General features: G+C 46.8%; 1 protein-coding gene across 4 annotated transcripts in view; it reads right to left on the bottom strand.

Moving 5' to 3' along the window:
- Window positions 1-149: 149 nt before the first annotated feature.
- The window catches only part of suco (SUN domain containing ossification factor), a 32343-nt gene continuing 9291 nt past the window's right edge, over window positions 150-23201 (bottom strand). Inside the window, exons 2-23 of one of the 4 annotated variants that reach the window (XM_076153558.1) lie at window positions 17497-17611; window positions 16373-16474; window positions 15846-16174; window positions 14864-15004; window positions 14387-14561; window positions 13587-13698; window positions 13025-13152; window positions 12684-12751; window positions 12447-12554; window positions 12242-12347; window positions 11280-11300; window positions 10972-11027; window positions 9486-9577; window positions 9197-9262; window positions 8571-8654; window positions 7169-7259; window positions 5685-7073; window positions 5392-5584; window positions 5072-5226; window positions 4816-4907; window positions 3862-3917; window positions 150-3364 (exon numbers count right to left, since the gene is read on the bottom strand). In XM_076153558.1, coding sequence (XP_076009673.1) covers window positions 2795-3364; window positions 3862-3917; window positions 4816-4907; window positions 5072-5226; window positions 5392-5584; window positions 5685-7073; window positions 7169-7259; window positions 8571-8654; window positions 9197-9262; window positions 9486-9577; window positions 10972-11027; window positions 11280-11300; window positions 12242-12347; window positions 12447-12554; window positions 12684-12751; window positions 13025-13152; window positions 13587-13698; window positions 14387-14561; window positions 14864-15004; window positions 15846-16174; window positions 16373-16474; window positions 17497-17611 — 4249 coding nt within the window. In that variant the 3' untranslated portion in view covers window positions 150-2794. The remainder of the gene's footprint in view (window positions 3365-3861; window positions 3918-4815; window positions 4908-5071; window positions 5227-5391; window positions 5585-5684; window positions 7074-7168; window positions 7260-8570; window positions 8655-9196; window positions 9263-9485; window positions 9578-10971; window positions 11028-11279; window positions 11301-12241; window positions 12348-12446; window positions 12555-12683; window positions 12752-13024; window positions 13153-13586; window positions 13699-14386; window positions 14562-14863; window positions 15005-15845; window positions 16175-16372; window positions 16475-17496; window positions 17612-23201) is intronic. The other 3 variants (XM_076153559.1, XM_076153560.1, XM_076153561.1) reach the window with 3 other exon arrangements.

Genomic DNA, 23201 nt, shown 5'->3' with positions numbered 1-23201 from the left:
CCGTTTGCATGTGCAGCTACACGGACAAGACATCTTGTTGTTGTTCTGCTCCTTACATTAGTGTGGCTTGTCATATACATCATCAAATGTAGGTCGTAGCCACAGCTCACCACACCATGGACAAATGTGAAGACAAGACAAAGGCAAAGTCAAAGACAACAAAAATGTTTTATTTAGAAATTCACAGTTTCTAATGGCACTACAATGTTTGTAGTAACTCACTCCTGCTCAAAAATACTGTGCAGCTTCTCGGAGTAATCACAGAAACAAAGAGAGAGAAAGAGAGAGAGAGAGAGAGAGAGAGAGAGAGAGAGAGAGAGAGAAAGAGAGAAGAGATAGAGAGAGAAATGATAGTACTAGACATACAAGGTAGAAAAAGAAAGGCGTGAGGAGCCATACAAAGTGCACACTGAGCTCCTCGGCTCTCTCACCGAGGGCTTCCTCCCCTTTTACTGTGTTACGGGATAAGTAGAATCAATGTAGTCTCTCATAACACAGACTCGCACACCGGGTCAACGTAAAAAGTCTCACATGCGTACAGGTCTACACACACAAATAATACACATTCAAGAAGGTAAAAAAAAAATTGCTAGGTTTTGTGGAACTTACAGAATCACATGGAGAGTGTACCGAGTCACACACACACACATCGCTGCTGTGTTCCCTTTAGTCAAGAAGAAACAAAGATCTAATCCTCAGAAACCACAACTGTGGGACAAACAGTCGGAGAGCAATGAGACAAGTGAAGAGTGAGTAAAAGAGTGAAAGGGAGAAGATGATGAGAGGGAGAATCCACAGGGCAGACAGTTAAAGCAGGCATGTGGAGCCATAAAAGCATCTCTAGCTCCTAAAATGGGAACTAAGTAGAGTGGTTCATAAAAGCAGGCATATCAACTGGTTGATCCACAGTCACACATGCGTGCAGTGGGGGGGGGTTGAGGGGCGACTGTGACTGTGGGGGGGGATATGGAGAGGCAGAGCAGAGGTCAGCGGAGGTCACAGAGTTACAGCGGGAGTGTAGGTTTGGAGTTTTTACGTCGCAGAACGGATCGTTTCTCTGTCTCTGTCAAAACACACACCGGCCAAATCCAAACCACACACAGCCTGTCAGACACCTTCACTCTTCTCTCTCACGCACACACATAAAATAATTCATAAAAACGACTTCCCTCTTTCCATATATATAGATATATAGATATTTAAATAACTTCTCAGGTAGTATTGAAACATTAAAAGGATGTAATCTTAGCTCAGTGATATGAAGTCAAACAAAGCTCCAGCTAACAAAGCCCCTGACACAAAGCACACAGGAGTCTGAACAATAAACACTTTGGAATTTAGCCGGTTGTCCTTTAAACCCAAACCTTCCAGCAGCCAGACACGTTTACACCAGCAGCAGTCTGATCATCCTAATGAGCTCCTTCTCACTTCCACAACTCTCTCCTCTTAGATTTGAAGTGTTAGAGGACGTGGGATCGTGTGTTTCTGATGTGTGTGTGTCAGGTTGATGCGATCTGCAGCTATAGAACCATCTTGAACATGTAAATATATAAAACAAAGTGTGTGAGCGTCGGTCAGTACCGTTGAATGTAACATTCTCTTAGTGGCTCTACTGAGGCACTGCATGCTGGGACGCTGGCAGGCCGGCTGCTTTAGCGATATCTCTGTAGTCATTTAAATAAATAAATAGATAAATAAAACTGGTCTGTCAGCGTCCGCCGCAGGGTCTCAGTAGGGTGTGTGTGTGTGTGTGTGTGTGTGTGAGACGGAAAGTGTAAACATTCAGCTTAGCTACCTAAAGTGCTCCTACCTACATTGTGCCCATAAAAGGAAACCAAACAAACCTCACAGGAGAAGACGAGCTAGGAGCGATGCGGCTCATTTAGAGAGGAGGAAATAAAATATGATCTAAAAGCTGAGGGCTGCTGAGCCTCACAGGACAGCACCACACTCATGTCTCTGTGTGAGCGTGGGCCCAGCACAAACAGGATGACAGACTGCTACCTGTGTATTTGAAAGATGGAGTTCAGTGGAAAACTAAATTAAAAAGACTAATAACACATTCAGACTGCTGAGTGATGTTCTTCATTCAGCTGCGGTGGGTTAGGGTTTGAATCTGACAGAGACGGAGAAAGAGAACGTCCGACGAGCTGAAAGGTTAAATGAGGTCCCATACACACACCTGCAGTGTGTGTGTGGGACAGCAGACAGACAGGATGAATGAATGAAGAACAGAGTGAAGTCAGGATCAGAGCCGTCTGTCACGCTCCACAGTTTCTCTCTCACAATGACGCGTTTCATCCAGAAGAAGCGGCTTAATACTTCTTGACGTCCCCGTGGAAACAGCAGAGCAGAGCGAGCAGAGTTGCTCCTCGCTCCTTAAACACGGGGAAAAAGCTCATTCATGGTGCTCGACTGTGACGGGACAATGTGCTTATCCAGTAGAAAATATCTTCAGACGTGTGTTTGTGTTTACGTCCCTCAGGGTCCCAAACCAAATCTGCAATGTCACGTTTTCACCGTTAAAAGATCTAGATGGATATAAAGGCACATAACCGTAAACAGGTCTTTGACTAGGTGGGGCTGGAAATTCCTTCATGGACTGGATGATGCCTAGCGACTGTGGCCATAGCCACTTCAGTTCCACGGTATGCCAGAGGGATTGTAGTTCTTTGAGGTGCGACAAGGCCTCATCCCCTCACTATTCAAACTATATCTGCTACTGTATGTGTGTGTGTGTGTGTGTGTGTGTGTGTGTGTGTGTGTGTGTGTGTGTCTGTGTCTGTGTGTGTATTCAGACACGCCCGGTGACCGCTGTCACCCCGATGGTCCCAACACTGAGCTCCTTGTTTCCCTTCATAAGCTGATGCAGGCTGGGCAGAGGGCCGACGCCGCCGCCCCCTGGCACGGAGGGGAACTGCAGCTCCGACTGCCGAGACCTCCGCCTCTTCATGGCGCGTTTCTCCTGACGGGTCATGGGAGGCTGAAGGAGGGAGAAGGGTAAGGTGTGGCTGTTGTACAGGCCAGAGGCGGAGAAGATGGGAGAGGGAGGGGGGAGGCGGCTTGTGTAGGACTCCTCAGAGTGGGTGGATGAGCTACAGCTGCTGGTCTCTGAGGGGAACTCCTTGGAGGACGACATGGACTCTTCTTCTTTAGGGGGCTGGGCATGAAACAGGGGAAGAGGAGGGGGGGGAGGAGGAGGAGGAGGAGGAGGGGGAGGAGGAGGGGGAGGGGGAAGGAGCGGGGTAAGAGGGCAGGGCTGGAAGCCGTTGCACTTGGGGAACCCGTTGGTGAGCGGAGGAGAGGGATCAGACGCGTTCACTGCCTCAACCTTGTCCGTCGACTTTGTCTTGCAGCGCTTTTTCTACAGAAGAGACACAAGAGTGACAGAGTGAATGATTCAGAAGGTTCAAGGGAAGCTGAGATAAGAAGATACTAACCACCTCAGAGCCCAACTGTTTACTGCTCTATCAGTGAGACACTACAGCATAAAAGACTCCTCAGCTCGTTTAGATTGGAGTCAGTGAGCAAGGTCACAGGTCAGAGGAGGATCAGAGGTGTCAAGGGCCAATGATGATGGAAAACAAGTATTACTGACTGATTACAAACGAGCCAAGTGATGCGCTGCATTACAATGGCATCAACAAAGAAGTGGTTAATAAGTCAGAGTGGAGTCACGCAGGGCTGAAGCTCTACCTCAGCTTCTACCTCAGCTTCTACCTCAGCTTCTACCTCCACACAGATCAGAAGTAGCTCCCAGACTCTGACCGTACACACTCACAGACTGACACTGACATTAGAACACACAGCACTTAAGGCGGCCGTCACAGCCAACAGCAGCAGTTGGAATAGACACTGTACCTTTTTCTCTGGAGAAAACCTTAGCGGTTCTACAATGTACAAGTCATCTGGACCTACTGGGGAGGAGAGAGGGGCCAGGTTAATGATGTAATGGGAAACAGGAATACATACATGTAATAAGCATGATGTGACCTTGCAAGTAGTAGTTTAACACTGAACTTTACCTCAGTGAAGAAGAGGAAGAGCTCCCTAGGAAGCTACATGCTGAGTGTTGATCATTAGACTACAGATACAGATAAAGCTACAGGCAGGTTTCTGCCACTGAAAAGCATTCTGGGAGTTTTATTACTACTTGCAAATGTCTATTATGAGCCAGCAAAGCATTGTTGTCTATTAATACACTCCTTAAGCCTGCATGTGGACACAAGCTGGCAATGACAGCCTCTCAGGCTCAAGGGCAAACACACACACACATGCACACACACACACACAGAGAGAGAGAGAGAAAGAGAGTTGAGGGATAATGACCAACAGGGGCAGGTTTGGGTTTCATGAGTCAAAGGCTTCATTCTTTTATCAGTGGCTACAGCCTCTCCCCCTACAGGTGTGTGTGGCTTCACCTCCACTCCCAGCTGTAACAGCAGAGCTATCAGCCACTTAACACAGCCGAATGTGAGGGGGGCAGGGGGGGGAGGGGGGGATAGATAGATGAGGAGACACAAACAGAAAGGAAGTCAAAGTAAAGGTGCTTCAGATTTGAGAGTGCTTGAATATACACAATCACACCGTCAGCAGCTGTGCAGAGGCGTGATGAAGGCCGTGATGGCAGTGATCTATGCAACTAGCCTCTGATAGAGCTGTGATACTGGAGGAGCAAGGCTCAGTCTGGGTTATGCTACAATGACAAGAGATGGAAGGAGAAATAATATCTGGAAAACATGGAGAAGACAGGGTCGGAAGAGACACCACAGTTTATATGTGTGTGTGTGTGTGTGTGTGGGGGGGGGCTCTTACCTTCCGATGATGACAACTGGAACGATTTGGAGCGGACAAGCGGACAGATCACCCTGCGCTTTAGGCTCATATCATCATAAGAGGAGAAGCACCTGACAAGACGCACACATCTGATGTTTACATCATCAAAGAGTGAGAGTGATCCAACCAGTTCACTTTAAATGCAAGAACATCAAACTGGGTGCAGTACATAACATAGCCACACACCCACAGCAGCTATACATGGCATGAGTGTGTGAGTGTATGTGACACATACCTCTTGGGGCTAGGGTAGTGGTTGCTCTTGGGCAGGGCGAAGGAGGCGGTGCTGGGGACGGGCGAGGAGCTGCGGCAGCACTGCAGACACAGCAGCAGGCCCAGGAAGAGACACAGGACGAGAGACACCACCAGGTAACTCTGACGGTCAGACACCTGCAGGGAGGGCAAAGGTCAATGACGGTGCAGCGTGACCACATTGTACAAACGACAAAACATCACATGCACACTCTTATTTCCCCCGCAGCTGAAAGTGAATCAACACAGAGCACAGGCGCTCAGCAGTCTGTGTCTCACACTGAGCCTCAGCAGGTATCCTACCTCTTGCTGCAGCTGGCTGACAGTAGCGGTGAGATTCAGCATGAGTTTGGTGACGTTCTCCAGCTGGCTCTGTAGGACCAGGATGGAGTCTGTCTGCTTCTGGTCCTGCTCCTCAGCCATGCGGGAGGTGTCCTGCAGCTTGATGATGGTCTTGTTGAAGGCTCTCTGCATCTCTTCCATCTGCTTACGATATCTGGACAGCACAAACACAGACATACCAGTCTATGAGATCCATGTTGGTGAACAGGTTTGGAGTGCAGCTTGGTCATGTGACCTGTAACTTGTGGCTTCACCTCTGGCTGAGCTCCTCCAGGTATCTGCTGGACAGACTCATGTTCATCTCCAGGGCTTTGATCCTGTTGTTCAGCCTCATGAACACGCTCTCCTTCTGGCTGGAGCCCGAGCCGTGGACCGCTCCCCCGTTCAGTGACGCCCCATTCCCGTTCCCGCCGCCATAGTCTGCTCCGTTCTGCAGCTCGGCGTAAAAGTCTGTAGCCGTCCGGTGGACATTTCCATGACCGTTGGTGCCCAACAGGTCGTCGTCCACAGAGTCTTCCAAGCGGTGCGGCTCTACGTTCTGTGCGACGTGTGTGTCGCCCTGCTCCCTGTGTGTCTGAGTCACCTGTGCAGTCTGTCTCTGTGAGTCCACACTGTCTAAGCTCGACTTAACCGTGTCGGCATAAGTGTCTGTCAGTGGGGGGGCTGTGGGGAGGACAGTGGGAGGGGGGATCAGGTCTTCAGGCCTAGAGGCCATGGGCAGAGGCTGGACCGGCTGCTCCTTGACCTGAGGGACCAAAACACCTAACTGAGGCGAGGCGGTCTCCGATGCCACAGGGTGGAGGGATGACAGGAGAGTCGGGGTGGGAGTGGCACTGCTGACCTTTTGCGTCTCGGGGACCGAGGCAGCTTGGAGGGTGGGAGTGGGCGCAGGATCCAAGGCTGCGTCTTTAATGGGGGGTAAGGGCTTCTCGTCGTGGGTGGGGGTCGGCTGGCTCAGGGAGGAGTGGGCGTCTGAGAAATCGTGGGAGGGGATGGTGGAGGTTCTGCTGGGCTCTAGGACAATGTGGAGCTCCGTCACGGGGGGGTCAGGGGTGTGTGTGCTGTGAGGTGTGTGAGGTTTGGGTACATCGACGGGGGGTTTCCCCTCATTCTGCCCATGGAGGGGCTTCTCTGGCTGTGGAACCTTTTCTGTGACGGGAAGCGTCTCCTGGGTACCCGAGGGGACGGGGAGAGGAATCTGTGGAGGGGTGTGTGTGAGGAGAGGGGTGTGTGCATCAGGGTGTGTTTGCTTTTGAGTGCTCAGCTGCCTCCGCCTGAGGCTGCGGAGTCTCTCCTTCGCCAGCCGGGCGGAGCACCAGCGGTGGAGGAGCTCTGGCAGCGTGGCCATGCAGGACAGAGAGAGGGAGGAGAGGGAGGAGAAAGGACAGTACGCCTGGCTGTCCCATACGTTTCTCCTCAGCGGCTCCTCCGTCTTCTCTTCCTCCTCCTCCACCTCTTCCTCCATTAGGGTAACTGTAGACTGTCTCGGCTCTTCGTCTTCCTCCTCCTCCACCAGAGTGACGATCTGGATATCTTCACCCGAATCTGGCGTTGTGGAGGAGGATGTGGACGTGTGTGAGTCTGTGGACAGATCTGACTCCTCCTGGACTGCAGGCTCCTGTTCTTGAGCCGGTGTCTCAGGTCTGAAGTCAAGAAAAACATATTGAGTAAAAAGCAGTTTCTTAGTTTTCTTAGTTTCTTAAAGCTGTACTTCTCTTGGCGTTTGTTCCTATCTTACATTGCAGAGCTGTGGAGCGTCTCAGCAGGTTGAGGCTCAGCTTCTGGACTCTCCTCCTTTGGGACATTTGGGACCTCTGCAGTTACATTGGCTGAAATTTGGACAAACAACTTTGATTACTCCAGCTGTACTCTCCTCAGATTGCACACAACCACAGAGTTTGGCAGCAGCACATTTCTCCCAAATCCTATGTGACGCTGCACAATGGAGACTCTCTTCCACACACACTGTGGTTGGCAACCCCATGTTTGGGAAAGTCAAAAATACTATGAAGCAGTCTGGTCTAGTCAGAACTTATCTGTCTCTCCCTCACTCGTTGCCATAAAGCAGCATTTGTCGCTGAAGAAATGGAAGGCAAACTTTCTATGGTGATGCTTAATTTGCTTTATTATTTATTTACTTTAAGTTCCACCGAAAATCCTCGTATAGGAATTTGTTCCTGTGCTAAAAGGCTTATTTTTGTGACTCCTCCTTTAGATGATTGGGTTTCAGGGTGTGTGTGTGTGTGTGTGTGTGTGTGTGTGTGTGTGTGTGTGTGTGTGTGTGTGTGTGTGTGTGTGTGTGTGTGTGTGTATCTTGACCTCAGGAAGCACATAAACGTAGCCAGTAAAGCATGAATTGGTGCTTTCAGCTTTCACAATGTTGGTGGTGTAGTTGCTGATTTGTAACTGTAGCCCATTGCCCAACTCCAAAAAGAAACTTGGAGCAGCTGTGAACGACTCTGTGTAAGTGAATAGGAGCATAACAAGTCTAAACACTTCAGTGCTAGGAGGATAAAGCTGAATGAGGTATTTTGCCACAGCCTCCCTGTGGGGTGAGCTGGGCTTGGAGCGATGCTTGGCGTCATCGGGCCCCCCCAACTCCCAGAGCGCCCGAGCTCTGCTGCCAAGAAACACAACGCAGATATCCAATGTTGGAATTCTTTCAGCAGCCATACAAACATCTGGCTCCCTCAGCAAACTTACACATTCAGGTCATGCGTATGCTTGCGATTTTAAATACAATGACCTACTTTTAGAACCAGTTAATCTAAACAATCCATGCAGCAGGCAGGCCTGTGGCTTCAGGCACACACACTGAGCAGCTTTACATTTGACTGAGCAAAGATTTACTGACATGTAAACCTTAGGCAAATAGCAATAAGGCTTTAACAATGTCACTTCATCCCTAGAAAACATGAATGAACTGAATTCCATTACATTATTCAGAATGCAGCAGTTTTCTACCAAAAGTTCCTGAATTCAGAATCTTTAAAAGAGAAAACGAGAAAAGAGTTTCACAGCGACCCTGCAACACTTCACTGACGCAATCTGGGTTAACTATCGATGAAGTGTCCTTTTGTAGTAAGTGTGGAGAGGCAGAGTGAGAGCCAGTGGAAAGAGGCGAGTGTAGGAATAAGTACCTCCTGTTCCCAGTCCGCCCTCCAGCTCCGGCTTCCCGCCCAGCACATTAGCAGCAATGTTGTTGACCATGTTGAGGATCGCATCTAAGAAGGAAACAAACACACAGAAAATGGAATCATTGTTTTCAAAAGTCATAAGGTTCTTGAACAGGAATCAGCTTGGAGCCGAATGATCAATCAACCATTGGCCCTTCCCATGGTTTTCCCTCCCTCTCCTCTTTGATCATCCTATTTGATCTGCGGTCTATAGGTTTATAGCTTCAGGCCTTACCGAGTGTGGGTGTGTGTGTAACTGGTAATGCTGCAATCCATTAGCCACACACCCCCTTAAGAAAACCAGGAGGCGCACAACTGTGTGTACATGTGTTTGTACGCGTGGTTAAGAGATGCAAGCAGGAGAAACATGCCTGTGACCCAAAGCGTGTTCATGTGAGGTCAAACAGGTGAGAACATTCAAACCTGCCTCCCATTAGAAGTTTAACCTGAAGACGGATGAATCATTTATGTGTGCTGCAAATGAAGACATCTGCAAAACACTGCACTTATCCCACTAGTTCATACATAACAGTGTGAGGTTCCTTAGTGTGTCAGTGTAGTTGTATACAGAGTGTGTGCTTGGTACTTACTGGTGGCTGAGCCCAGCAGGTTCTTAGAGCCCTTGTCCTCTGATGGTTGGTACCCAGGAGGATAGTCTGAAACAGGGAGTTCCACCTCAGTTATGGAAGGATCTACTTTAGATATTTAAGTCATGTTTTATGTCCTAAATGTCACTTTATACATGGATTTTGGATTACATTTTTTATCTAGATGGATAGATGACCAATGTTGGGTATAAACAGGTGCTTCAAGGGAGAGAAAGAGAATATGTGTGTCCTGCAAATTATATCTTATAGTTGTTTTAGATCTCCATCTTACCATAATCTTCATCCAGATACTCCAGTCTCTCTGAAGGATACTGGGAATCTGCTATCTCCTCATACTCCTCCACCATGCTGGTGCCAAACACCCTACGCACAAAACACAATTACAACTGTTGTTAGAGAATTTCTTTTTTGCACTTTTTCTTGTGGACTATGTAAAGATGAGATAATATGAGGGCATAATGTAGTTGAACAATCCTCCTGTTTAACTCACTCCTATAAACAGGTGATGTAACATGGGACTATCCAGGTGTTATCATAAGCTATAGATAAGTATTGTTGTCTCATGTAAGGAGACTATCGCTTCTTTTCTGTGTCCTTTTCTATCTCAGGGTTCAGCTGAGGCCTTTACTCCAACAATGCCAAGAAAGCATCTGGCATTCCAATGAGCATCCAGTTATGGGACAACTGTTGGGTTTATTTTAGACTTTAAACATACGGACGGGAAGAAAACAGAACAAGACACAAAAGAAAAAGGAGAACAAAAACAAGGAAGAGAGCAATGATGTGGGATGAACATGTGACTTAAGGACCACAGACAGCAAAGATACGTCATGTTGAAATGACACGATAATGAGACAAAGTAACAGTCAGTGTGGCTAATGTGATGACCTCATGCCTGTGGCTTTTACAGGCTGTGGCAAGAGAACCTTCTGTTCTTTCTAAAGGTTAGAGGGTTTTACCAAAAACAAAGTCAAACCCCTGCGGCAAATGTCTCAGACCTTGACCCCCCCTCTGTGACATGAAGGTGTGTGTGGGTTTTGGTGTAAAATGAAGATAAGATGAACTTCATTGATTTCGCACAAAACTAAAGTCTAAAGGACAAAATAGCCAAACACGTCATCTTCAGATAAGAGTGAGGACTCTGTATGTCCAAAACAACATGATAACCCCTGACATTACACTGCTGGTGTGTGTGTATGGCAATACACAGGCTTGTAGAGAACATTTGTGTGTGTGTGTGTGATCCTAATAGTTACTTTCTTGGCTCCTGAATAAAAATCTACTTCCAAAAAAAGATGGAAACTCTGCTGGAGTGTACAGTGAAGTACAGTGTGACTCTGCTTACACACGTGTGCAAAGTGCTGTGTGAACATGTGTGAAATCAATATCAGATAACATCACTCATCCTTTCTAACAGTGTGTGTGTTTGGAGCATTGATGCAGCCTGTTCTTGCTCTGTGTTTACACTTCTTTTAGTTAAAGGGGGCGATGTATGTTCAGAGCTGAGCTGATCCATAGTGGTGCTACACTTCTGATTGATCAAACACATTTACATACACACTGGACTCTTATCTTTGAGTATGGTGCATATAAAATGTGTAATAGTTAAGATCTTCTCATAATGTATTCAAAGCGTAGAGGCTTCCGTTTATGTTTAGTTTAGTTTCTATTCTGGATTCTGCAAATCCTCTGACACAATGTGACCCACTTGAAAGAGAAAGATGAAATGGAAACGTGTTGGGCCGTCTGGATCTTACCTGATGAGACTGAGAGGACAGAAGTGCTCTGATCCAAAGTGAGAGAGGAGTTCAACCTGCACGGGACAAAGACAAACTGATAAACTGACAATATACTGTATCTACCAACAGCAGTTCACAATTAAATGTTGTATGTATCCCCACTCCATACACCCATACTCCACCAAATTAAGATAAGAACTAGAATAATGTTGTCTACTGAATGATCTTGTCCACATGCATTAAAAGTAACTTGTATTAATGTGCCACCAAAGTCTACCAGCACGTTTACAGTGCATGATCTCTGACAGAGAGAGAAAAGTGCTAACCTTTATGTACTTGATGAACATCTGATGCAAGAGGAAGACAGGAGTGGGACAGAGGGAGAGAGGAAAAAAACAAAGAGAGAAAGAAATCAATAAAAGACAGATTCAGGCTACAAGCAAGTCAAGCATCTGCTTACAGTTTAGTTTGGCTGGGTTGGTTCACTGATAAGACAAAACAACGGAGACATACGCTGGAACATTGCTCTACAAGAGTCCACAGGCAGGTTACTGGAGTGAGAGGGGTTATTAGTTCTCAGAAAGAGGAAGGACCAGAGAGAGAGAGAGGGTCAGAGAGATAGAGAGGGGGGGAGGGAGACAGAGGGACGGACTGGCAAGCTGGAGACAGATGTACAACATCAACACACGACATAACAGGTTTACATTCTGCAGATATGGCAACCAAAGACTCCCAGATAGAAAACGAGTGGAAGGCATAAATACCAGTGATTTCACATTTGGACACAAACTGAACAAGCACCCACACAAAAAACCCACAAACACACACACACTCAAAACCCCCACACACATGCACATAAAACCCACACATATACATACACGCATCACCTAAAAACCTCAATTATCATAACATAAATTGGAGAGAGAGAGACACACACAGAGACAGAGTGATACTGAGACAGAGAGACAGACGAAGACAGAGAGAGAGAGAGAGACAGACAGATACATACAGTATATCCACACTGACAGGCTTAACCACCATATTTCCCATTAATATGAAACAGAATAACCTAAATCACATTTCTGCATCCAGGCGAGGGCGTTACCAGAGTTACAGTCCATGCTGATGGGATAAGATGGTAACTTACCATGAAGTCATAAGAGCTTTCCCCCCCGAGCTTAAACAAGTCAGTGTGACTCTATCTCTCACTCAGGTTCATTGTTTATCCCTCTTCCCTAGCTTGAATAATGAGCTCATTATTCTGCTGGTAAAAGCATGAAGTCACTACCTTCATGTATTTGGCATAAAGTTGCTCATCCAGTGGAAAACTCTGGACCGTGCGCTCATCCCGACCGTGGAACGTTCCCAGCTTTACCCATTTGTTGGTAGGATACCTGCAAACAGAGCACAGATGGACGGAAGGTAAGGTGCGTGTGCACATCAGAGTGGGAGTGTGTGTACAAAGAAGAATGTGTGTGTATGTATCTACATACCGGTCACTGATGGACACTAGAAAGTCTTTCGGTGTTGATGAGAAGAGCTCAAAGTTTGCAATGTCCAACTGCTTGACCTGGATCGGCTCACAGAGCTCAATCACAAACCTGACAGAGAGAAGAGGAAGGGAATGTCATTCAAATCTAAACGACAAACTGTGTGTGTGTGTGTGTGTGTGTGTGTGTGTGTGTGTGTGTGTGTGTGTGTGTGTGAGAAAGTGAGAGAAGGTGCCTCACCAGATTTTGTTGCTGCAAGGATTAAGCATGTACAGGTCCATGTTCTCCATGAGGATGGCTGAAGTGCTCTGTAACGGAGACGCCAGGAGCAGAGTTACGCAGGCATTCACAGGAAGCATTATACAGGTTGGCATGGCAACATCTGAGACCATCTTTGAGTCTTGGCAACAAATGGCCATCGCATTCATTCATTCTAATCACTTTTATTTAGATCATTAGACACTGTTTCATGCAGAAATGTTTTGCATTTGCAGGTACAGCATGACAGCATCATCAGTGTGTGTGTGTGTGTGTGTGTGTGTGTGTGTGTGTGTGTGTGTGTGTGTGTGTGTGTGTGTAACCTTGGCGTCGTTGTTGGCAGAAAGTATCTTGGCACCGCATTCCACAGAGGCATAGTTGTTCTTGAAGTTCTTCTGAACCTTCTTCACTGGATGGGGGCTGCCATTGGTTGAGGTATGGAGGGACTGACCTGGACAAAGAGAGAGAGAGAGAGAGAGAGAGAGAGAGAGAGAGAGAGAGTGGAGTCAGGCGGGTGGAGAGAGGCGGCTGTGCCTGAAGGGAACACGTCAAGGTTATGCAACACATAAACATGCGCTCTGCTGGCCACCGCACAGAAATGTGGGCAGAGAGGAGAATGTGAATGTGAGGAAAGAAGAGAGAAGGTTCATATCGTACAGGAAGCTGCTGTAAGGAAAACAATGGGACAAGGAAAGTAAACATATTTGGAATATCTCCGATCTTAAAATTAGACCTTTATCGCAGCTAAAAAGCCTTCAGATCAAGAAGTCTGTGATGGTTCAGTCAGCCAGGTCACAGCAACGTTCCTGAGAGAATCAACTTTCCTGTTGTGCTTCTGTTTAAATTCCGTATTTGAAGCTATGATCCAATTATGGAAACACCTACTTTTCTCCTTTTCCACCTCCAAGACCTGTTTCTTCCACTCGTCAAAGGTGGGGATGTCCTCTTTGCTGGGCACTGATGGATCGCTTTCCTTGGCAACGTTGGCATCCCCTGACTGGAACACACACAGACATTTCACCTTGCAGTTAAATGATGTATAAATATCCTCAAACCACACTCAACTTCCTGAAATAGTCGATCACATGCGTGTGCTCTGGTGTAACGATGAACATGTGGCTGTTGAGCCTGGAAGTGACATTCATGTCGCTCCTCTTTCACGCTACGACCGACCAAAGGCTGGCACAGTACAGCGAGCACGAGGCGGCTAAAGCATTCAGAGGCACCGACCTGAGAGTAATATTTTGATGGATTATATAAACACCATTTCATGCCTCGTGAGAGAGTCCGGTCAGGCTGTTACAGACCTAACAAAACCCACAAACACCCTCGCCAACTGCATGAAGATGAGTCACCGGGTCTTTGCTCTGAAACGGCAAAACTGCAGACAAACAGGTAGAAATATCTTGAATCCATTTGACCTAATTAAATCCCCCGGCCCTCCCTCTCTGCTCGGCGTATCAGGTGAACCCTGTGTGTCCACGTGTGCAGAGGGCAGTGATATGGATTATATAGGTTGCTCAGGAGCCAAAGTCCAGGACGCCAACTGGTGTGTGTCCTCCTGCAGAACACACTGTCCATGTTTACGTCTGACGGTGGCCCACCTTAGCTCTCCAATAATTTATGATACCTGATACCAGCGCTGTTAAATCACACACAGAAACACACACACACACATCGCTCACCTCTAATTCTTTGTGATGGTGCGAGTTGTTGTCCACCTGAGCCAGATCGGGGTCCAGCTCCTGGTTTTGCTGAGGTTCCTGGTCCGCATGGCCTGGAGGAGTCTGGACCTCTACGTCGGGACCGGGACTCTGGCTCTGTTCTACAAACTGGTCCTCTGTGCCAGCCACATTCACACTACAGCACACACACAGGGTCAATGAGACAGAGGAGGAGATGGAGAGGGAGGAAGACAGAGGGACAGAGGAGACAAATTAGTCAACAGCCATTTTGGACGAGTAACAAAGTGGAATATTCCTTTGATTTACTCTGACAGCCACTGGTTGTGAGCAGGCAAAACAATGGGAAAAGTAAATTAAAAAGTGGTAGATGGAAAGCAAGGCCAGAGGACGATGGATGCGCGTAGCAGAGAGGTGTGGCTTCTACCTTGATTACCTGTCTCCGTGCTTTCAACGGACTTCCGGGTTTGAGAAACTCACCTGAGGAGCGGGCTGCCAAAGGGAGAGTTTTCACAGGTTGCCAGTTTGGGGGGAATGACCCTGCACTGTGAGACAGAGTGCACAGCAAAGACAAAGCTGTCTACTGGGATTTCATCTCCTGCACTGGCAACCCACACTGCACTGAGGGGAAAGAAAGGACACGCCGTTTACCACACCTCAGACTGGGGAGGACAGAGGTAGGAGGAAGGGGGTGGCAGAGAGGACGGGATGGGGATGGGGTGGGGGCTAGGGGACAGGAGATACATGATATGGAGCATGGGGAGAGTAAAAGAGAAAGAAAAACAAGAACAAAAAGAGAGCAGAGAGAGAGAAAGGGGGATGGACAAAAGGGAGGGAGAGGAGGCTTGCTGATGGGGGGGGCAGCTCGATGCATAGGGACTGAAATGGTGACTGAAATGTCCTGATGGTGGTGGCCGGTGTAAGAAAGGTGATGATGAAAGGTTGCCACGGACACATTGGTCTTGAAAGCTCCTCTCCCAGAAGACTAAACTTGGCCAGAGTCTCGTGTCCATATGAGTGGAAGTTTCCACAAACATCCATTGTCGAGTCCGTTCATGAAAGTGAAAGCGTCTCTGTGCAAGTGAGCACCAGTTCAGTGAATAGTGAGGCGGAAGTATTGAAGATGTCGACGCTCCCGAGCTTCCCATTTAGTTTGCCATCGATCGTTTACATTTGTTGAATTGGAACACAAAATCCAAATGAACCAAATGAAATAAAATAACAGAAAAATCAAACAAAACATGCAATGGCTTCACAATGACAGCTGTTCCCAGTGTAACAGCAAATGAAATACATTTGGAATCTGATGAAATTGGCTTTAACCATCGGGGGAAGACCAAATGGTTCCTCTGAAATCTATGGTTGGAATTTCAGTTCTCCAATGTGTCCCGTCTGTGGTTAGAGCCAACTTCTAGAGCCAGAGATGGGAGTCCCTGGTGTGAGGAAGCGAGTCTAAGCTTACCCTGTGTGGGCCGGGCTGTCGCTGTCTGAGGTAGGTGTGTGTTCAGCTTCGTCTGGGGACGGGGCTGGGGTCGACTCGATGCTGGGCTCAGCAGTTGGTGCGTCGCCGGAGGTCTCTGCTGGAGCCGGGGGATCTGTTGACACTTGGCCCTGTGCTGGAAATGAGTCTGGTGTAGAGGACACTCGGGCTTCTTGGTCTTGGTCCCGGTCCTGGGTGTCATACTGGAGGTCCAAATCAGCCTGGAGGTCTGGGTGGGGTTCTGGCTCAGGAGTGACGGGTACTGGGTCAGGCTTTGTCTCCTCCACCACCGCTTCCTGTGAGTTCACAGTCTGGACAGAGAAAACACAACACGCACAATTCAGAACATTTCAAAAGTTGGACTACGACATGAAAGCAGGTAAGAACAGGAAATTGGTAATGGAGATTAGTGAGAGATTTCTATTAAATAAAGTTCTAACCACGTCCTGTTAGTTTTGAACACACTCAGACTGATTTGATGTTGTCATTATTGGGTGAAGGGTGTGTACCTGTTCTTGGTGTGTGCTGTGTGTTTCCAACTGCTCTAGTGCCTCTCTCTCTGCTTGTAGTCCCATATCGTACGACGTGTGTGTCGTCCGTTCTTCCACCTCCTGGAAAGATAAACCATGTCAAACAACACGTCATTACGCGTCATTACAACGTGAGAACGTCTCTATATGACAAACGTTTCTTTACTTTTCCGTGTTGGCCTGAATCCACATGTAACAGATTGTGGTTTAACATTAAACGCATAGTTGCTTTTCAGTCAACAATCACATGAAGGAGTCATAAGAGTCAAAGGACAGTGAAGCACTTTAAGACGCACACCTCATGAGATAAACAGGCGGGGACATGTTTGCATCCAGGGTTGTGAAATGATCTTTTGTTAACGTACAAACAAAGCCTTGCACTGACAGATTGACAGGCCTGTTAAATTGCACCAGCACGGCCGTTTGCTGCTTAACCACAAACAATGACTCTACTTCTTCTGCGCTCATACATGCATATCGGTTCCCCCAATCGGGTATTCACTCTGCTCCTTGTGCACACATGACACAAACACACATGTTGAGGGGCCCCATTCATAGAGTCTGAGGACGTCCAAGACTGAAACCAGAGCCAGCATCAGGCAAGCTCAAGTTTCAGGTTCCTCTGACTCTGAATGGAAGGAACTGAGGCCACAGGTTGATATCAAACGGATTAGCCTCCTCTCCCTCCTTTGCCTTCTCAAATCTACACATTTTTCAATCCTTTTCAGTCACAATGGTTGCCTTTCTGTAATCTGAACCCCACCCACTCATTAACAACAACATACCTGTCTGAACAACCCTCTCTTAGACGAGCCATGTCTACACTGGGTCATAAATAAACTCAGATTCTAATTGCTTCTGTCTTACATAGAAGTTCTGCCAATTAGTAGTAGCTCTATCACGAGGATTCAATCATCAACTAATATTTGGCTCAACATCTCAAAACTGCATTGTCGCAATCTTGGCCAGCAACATAAAACAGACATAACAACCATGTGAGTCACATTTACAGCTATTCATTAAGCAACTTACACAGCAGTAAAGTATGACACAGGCAAGCGGGCTGATCAAGAAGAAACATTGAGGGTAAACAGGGAACACACCTTGGGTTGCGTGGAGTCCTGCTCCTGCTTGAGGCCATCAGGGCTTCTGTCTCCAGCAGACAGATCTGGACCTGACGAGCTTTGCTCTGAACAACACACATGATGACAGGGGTACCTGGAACACACACGGGACAAAATAGACATGGTGATTAATACATAGCTATGGACATGTGAGCAGCGTGTGAAGGGTTACACATGATATATGTGACATGGTGTAAACACAGAGTGTAGCCTGTTTAACATGAGACTTCTGCTGGTTCACAGCCTCCACAGTGAGCAAGCTCCTGCTCTCCTCAGGGGGACCACACTGCTGACATGAGGCCTTTAAACACAGGCAAAGCACTGGGAGGGTAGGAGAGCCATGAACGCTGCATGTGCTCCAGGAAAAGCAGAAGAAAAACAAGCAACAGAGGGAGGAACAGAGGTGTAGAGCACAGAGAACATAAACCACTGAAGAACTAAACAACTCTACGCTCGTGCATTTAGACGTCTCCCTGTTCCTGCTGTTTCTGTCTCTCTCCCTCTCTCATCTGTCTTATCTTCATGTTGGGTCGGTGTTGGTATGTTTCATATCAGGCTCCAGACATCTCCACCTCTAATTCCTAGTATCCCATCTGCTCAAACATGCACTGGTTGCTTCACTGGCCTACGGTGCAGCACACAATACAACAGACAACTAAGACAACAGGACGTGGAAAGGCATGAATGGATGAAACATAACTAGAAAAAGCAGTGGCCGGAGGAAACAGGACAGACAGACACACACACACACACACACACACACACACACACACACACACACACACACACACACACACACACACACACACACACACACACACACACACACACACACACACACACACACACACACACACACACACACACACACACACACACACACACACAAAACAAAATACAACACATATCAAAATACAGGCTTGCAGAAGAGAGAGAGCGACAGGTGGCTCCATGTTGACTCCATGTTTGTTACCAGTGAAGGCAAAGCTGGACTGACTAGGTGTGTTTGAACACGTTACTTCTGAGATGCCGATTCTGCTCTCACCTTCTTTGAATACTTTAAATACCACTCATCAGAATGCTTAGAGAGTTTAGTCTAAACTAAACTCTGACAGAGGTCATTTCAAAGTCACAGGGTCGATCCTGCTAGTTGAAGCCAGCAAGGCAGAATCTGGAGCAATGAAACTATCTGAGTAATCTTGTTTTGCCCGATTAAGTACCAATATCTGCTCCTATGTGTCTGTGTACACTATGGAAACACAAAATGCAAAGTCAAACTAGAAGAACAACAGCGGTTAGTGTGAGTGACGGTGTCGGTCACCTCCAGAGTGCCATAAACACACACAGCTCAGATCCAAACAGCGGGCCATTTGGAAACCGGAGCCGTTCTCCTTGACAGGTCAAATATCAATGCGACTAGAGGCCCGGACACATGGACAGGCGCGTTATCACCCTGTCAGCCGGGCTGCCAGGAGGAACCTGCAGCCATCTGTGCCAGACAGCGGCCTGTCACTCAGACCGGAGTCATCATGTAATCTGCCCGTTCACATCTGAGGTGAGAGGAAGCTGCGCTCAAAGCTGCTGTGAGACCTTTGGAGATCCACACAGCACATCGGCTTTAAAAGCAAATGGCACCTCCACGCTGATAACCCAAACAAATAAGTTAAGCAGTAACCGACATGTTTAATGATTCCATACATTTCCCAAGGGGTCTGTGAAAGAAACAACCCACATCCAGAAGTTTGACGTTTAAGAATGACTTGTTTACTTGCTTTGCTTTAAAGAACAGAAATAGATTAATGTCTTACGTGCAGGACACTCAAACCTGCTGATTACATAATGTGTACATGTTCCTATATGGATTAACACCTTCTCATAAACACTCTGGACTTAAGGTCAGGAGAGGGAAACCAAAGAGTCAGGCAGGGTACAGGTACTCAGTAGTGAACCTGAGCCATGAGCTTATATAGGCGTCTGGCTAAACTTGGATCTATAGATTGAAGCTATGCTGTACCGGAGCGTTTCAGATGTCGCGGGGTGACGTGTGTAACTACGCAACAACTACCACCAACTACAGTATCATGGACAGATGTTACATAAGGATGAGATCTTCCTCTTGTTACTGAGAGAACTTAGGAAAACACACATATGAGCATTTAAATTATTTTACTGATTGTATAAAAAACTGTTGACATGTTAACACATCACTAAGTCACAGAGCGATGATCAGAGCTGAATACACACATGAAGACTTCACCGTAAATGATCTACTCTTTAATCCCAAAACAAAAACTCTTTTCAGAAAATCCACCACAAGGTCACAGCAGACTGAAGTACACAGTTTCTTCATCAATCAATTTAAACTTTCTTTCCCCCCTATAACAGAGTTTTGACCCTTTCCTTAGAACTTTGCCCCGTTGTGGAAGTGGTTACATGAAAGCTGTGTGAAAGTTTCATAGTATCTCAGCAGAATGTCTGCAGAATATCACCCTGACCACAAAACCTTGGAATTCCATTACAACATTTTAACTTGCGATGTGTTTGTTTCACATCAAGGTCTTTCAGTTTCTACAATGTCTCCGGAATCAAACATTTCACCTTCTGGTTTCAAATCCAGAGCAATTAGGGTTTTACTCCAACAGCCTGTGTCATCGCTGCAGTAACATTTAAACTGGTCTGTAAACAGATTGACACCAACAGGCCACACACTAGAAAACAGGATTAAGATATCTAATTGCTGAGTAAACAATCCTGGATAAACTTCAATTCAAGTCGGACTTCCGTGTGTTCGTGACTCATCATGTGATGTCATGTCATGACTCAGTAAGTCTGCCTACATCACACAGCAGCAGAACACAGATCACTATTCAAATAAAGTGATGAAAATATACTGTTGACCATTTGAAGGGGTAAGGTCATGACTGCTGAGGTCGGCCAACCTCACAGAAGGAACTTTAAAACAAGTTAGAAAGTGATCTGCAGACCTGCCCCGCCCCCACCCTCAACCCCCCGCGGCAGCACATGGAAAGAACCTGAGTGTTGACATTCCTTCCAAAAACAGAAAAAGCAGCCAGATGAAAAGCGGGAGAGAGAAGGCAAAGAGGAATTCTATCAGCTTCGGGGGGTGTGTGGTGTTCTGTGACCTACTTTCTGAAACTAATGATTATGTTTCTCTCTGAGGACGGGGGGTTTGACCAACAGATCAGTAAAAATACTTCGATCAGAGAGACGCTGTGGCGTTTAGACTACATAACAAAACTGGGTCAAAGCCAAACCAACCAAGGAAGAGCCTGAGGCATGACTGATTAGTCAGCAAACTACAAATACTTTCATTGCTCCATATCCCACTTCCTGTTCCACCTCAGGAGCACCAAGGGGGGGAATAGAAAAGAAAGTTTTACATTCTCTATTCTTCATTTCTTCTCCAAAGTCTACAAAAGTCTCAAGAGAGTCTGACTTTCTTCTCAAGGACACCGATGCTTCAGTTACACCTGTCAGTTACCAGTGACCTACTTCTGACTTCATGCTCCCACGTGGCTCGTATCTGGTATGAAAACATGGCAGTAATAAAATACAAAGGAGATTATCAGATCTGTTATGGGTTGTGTTGACACAAGGAAATAACGCTTAGGTTTCATGTCTATCAATGTGACTGATCCAAACCAAGACGGAAACATCCTGGACTATCAATGACTTGTGATCAATCAGTCCTTGAGTAGTGATCAATGTCCCAAACAGTCAAAATGGAGCTCTTCTTCTCCACCTGCCAATGTAATGAACACACAGACACATCAGCAGCAGCACATCCAGACACACTGTCCCAATCTGTCTGGAGCCAAATCCTCTGATATTTCCTGTTGGCTTTAGGATCATTCAGCACCAGCGGACAGTGTAAAGCTCCAGCAAATCAACAATACTGCACTGTACCAACCCACTGTGCTGACACGGACCGGAGAGTGAGCACAGTGTGAGAAGATTCCTCAACCTACAGTTTCAGTTCCAGATTCTATTAGCACCCACACTGCATGCAGACTGGGTTCACATCTTTTCACAGGCAGGATGTTTGTTTGGCAGCAGCACAGGCACGGACCTTGATAACGGACAAATGAGCCTGTGTGTGTGTGTGTGTGTGTGTGTTTGTGTCAGAGTGGTGCCAGAGTTGATCATTGGAATCATCAGTTTCAAATCAAAGCTCAGGTTTTTGGTCAGAGCTTGAACACAGCTTTTTCTACTGTCCACTTTCGATGTTCATCTCTCCCTCATCTTCTCTTCCACTGGCTCCCTCTATTCCCATGATTGGCTTGGATCAGGAGAGCTTCTGCTTTGACTGCATGTCCCTCCTTTACTCACTTATCTTCGTCACAGCATGACGCTGCAGAAGCAAATCACCTGTGCAGGGGCAGATAAGCTGCTACTGTTTCCTCTCTTGACCTAAATCTCAGACCAACTCCATGGTGCTCACTAAGCAGATGAACTAACTGCCCAGTAACTGCCCTTAATTGATTGTCCTGAGTGAACTGACTTATATTGTGGTGGAGCTGTCAAAATATAATGAGCTTACATTCCAATAAAAACTCTCCAAACCATGTCACTGTGAGCGGTGGAGTGATTTCTAAAAACTATTGGCGTTGCTGTGAGAGACGTTCTTCTGCCATCCTGTTACCTAGGAGCATAATTGTGAACAGCTAGCTAACCAGTTACAGCCCAAATTCAAAGATCATGTAAATTGTTAACAGGCACATAGCTTCTTTCCATAGTGCTCGGCTGTAGCAGACTCGTACTGGCTGGTTGCCTATGATGACACCAGAGCAGATTTCAAAGAATGTGCAAATATCCTGCTTTACCGTCTCAGGTTCAAGTTAGATTCCGATCAATATTAAAAACGTCGATGCCTGCAAAGCACATTTTGGAAACAACTTTGCCAGGATTTCCATGGTTTATGATGTCAAAAAGGACCGAGGTAAACCCAGCTCTATCATCTAGAACCACATCTCTGAGAATAAAGCCACAAACAAAGGGAGAGGGAGAAAACAGAGATCATCTGGAACCACGTGAGTCAGGCAGATGTGCCAGGACACGCCAGGAAATGTGGGGCAGCGAATATTCTGTCATGTCTGGAGAAAGCGGGCCGAGTGTAAAAGCCAAAGTCATGGTGAACTATATTCTGTGTGTGTATAGATGTTGGCGTGTCACATAGAGTTCTAAAGCTTCCTGATCCTTCATAATCCTCTGCATTGATGCATCCTCAGGACAGGGAACAGTGGCTGAACTGGTGAGAAGCTTTATGTGTTTTTCACACACACACACACACACACACACACACACACACACACACACACACACACACACACACACACACACACACACACACACACACACACACACACACACACACACACACACACACACACACACACACACACACACACACACACACACACACACACACACACACACACACACACACACACACACACACACACACACACACACACACACAGTCCTGAACTCAGACCATGCCTGCATGCCACCACTTCTTCTACTGCATATGTGCAAACCTAGGACATGTCTTGCTTGCAGCTCTGGCATCTGAAGGCCTCACTAATGAACGGTTCATAAAGTTCTATTCTGAACTGTGTGTGCGCACACAACGGAAACTATTGGCTGTGTTTTCACTTCTCCTC

This window comes from Genypterus blacodes, unplaced genomic scaffold (assembly GCF_046128005.1).
Source record: "Genypterus blacodes isolate CSIRO-AG114 ecotype Tasmania unplaced genomic scaffold, CSIRO-AGI_Gbla_v1 ptg000058l_1, whole genome shotgun sequence".
Lineage (NCBI taxonomy): Eukaryota > Metazoa > Chordata > Actinopteri > Ophidiiformes > Ophidiidae > Genypterus > Genypterus blacodes.
This window is presented reverse-complemented; position numbering and strand designations above follow the sequence as displayed.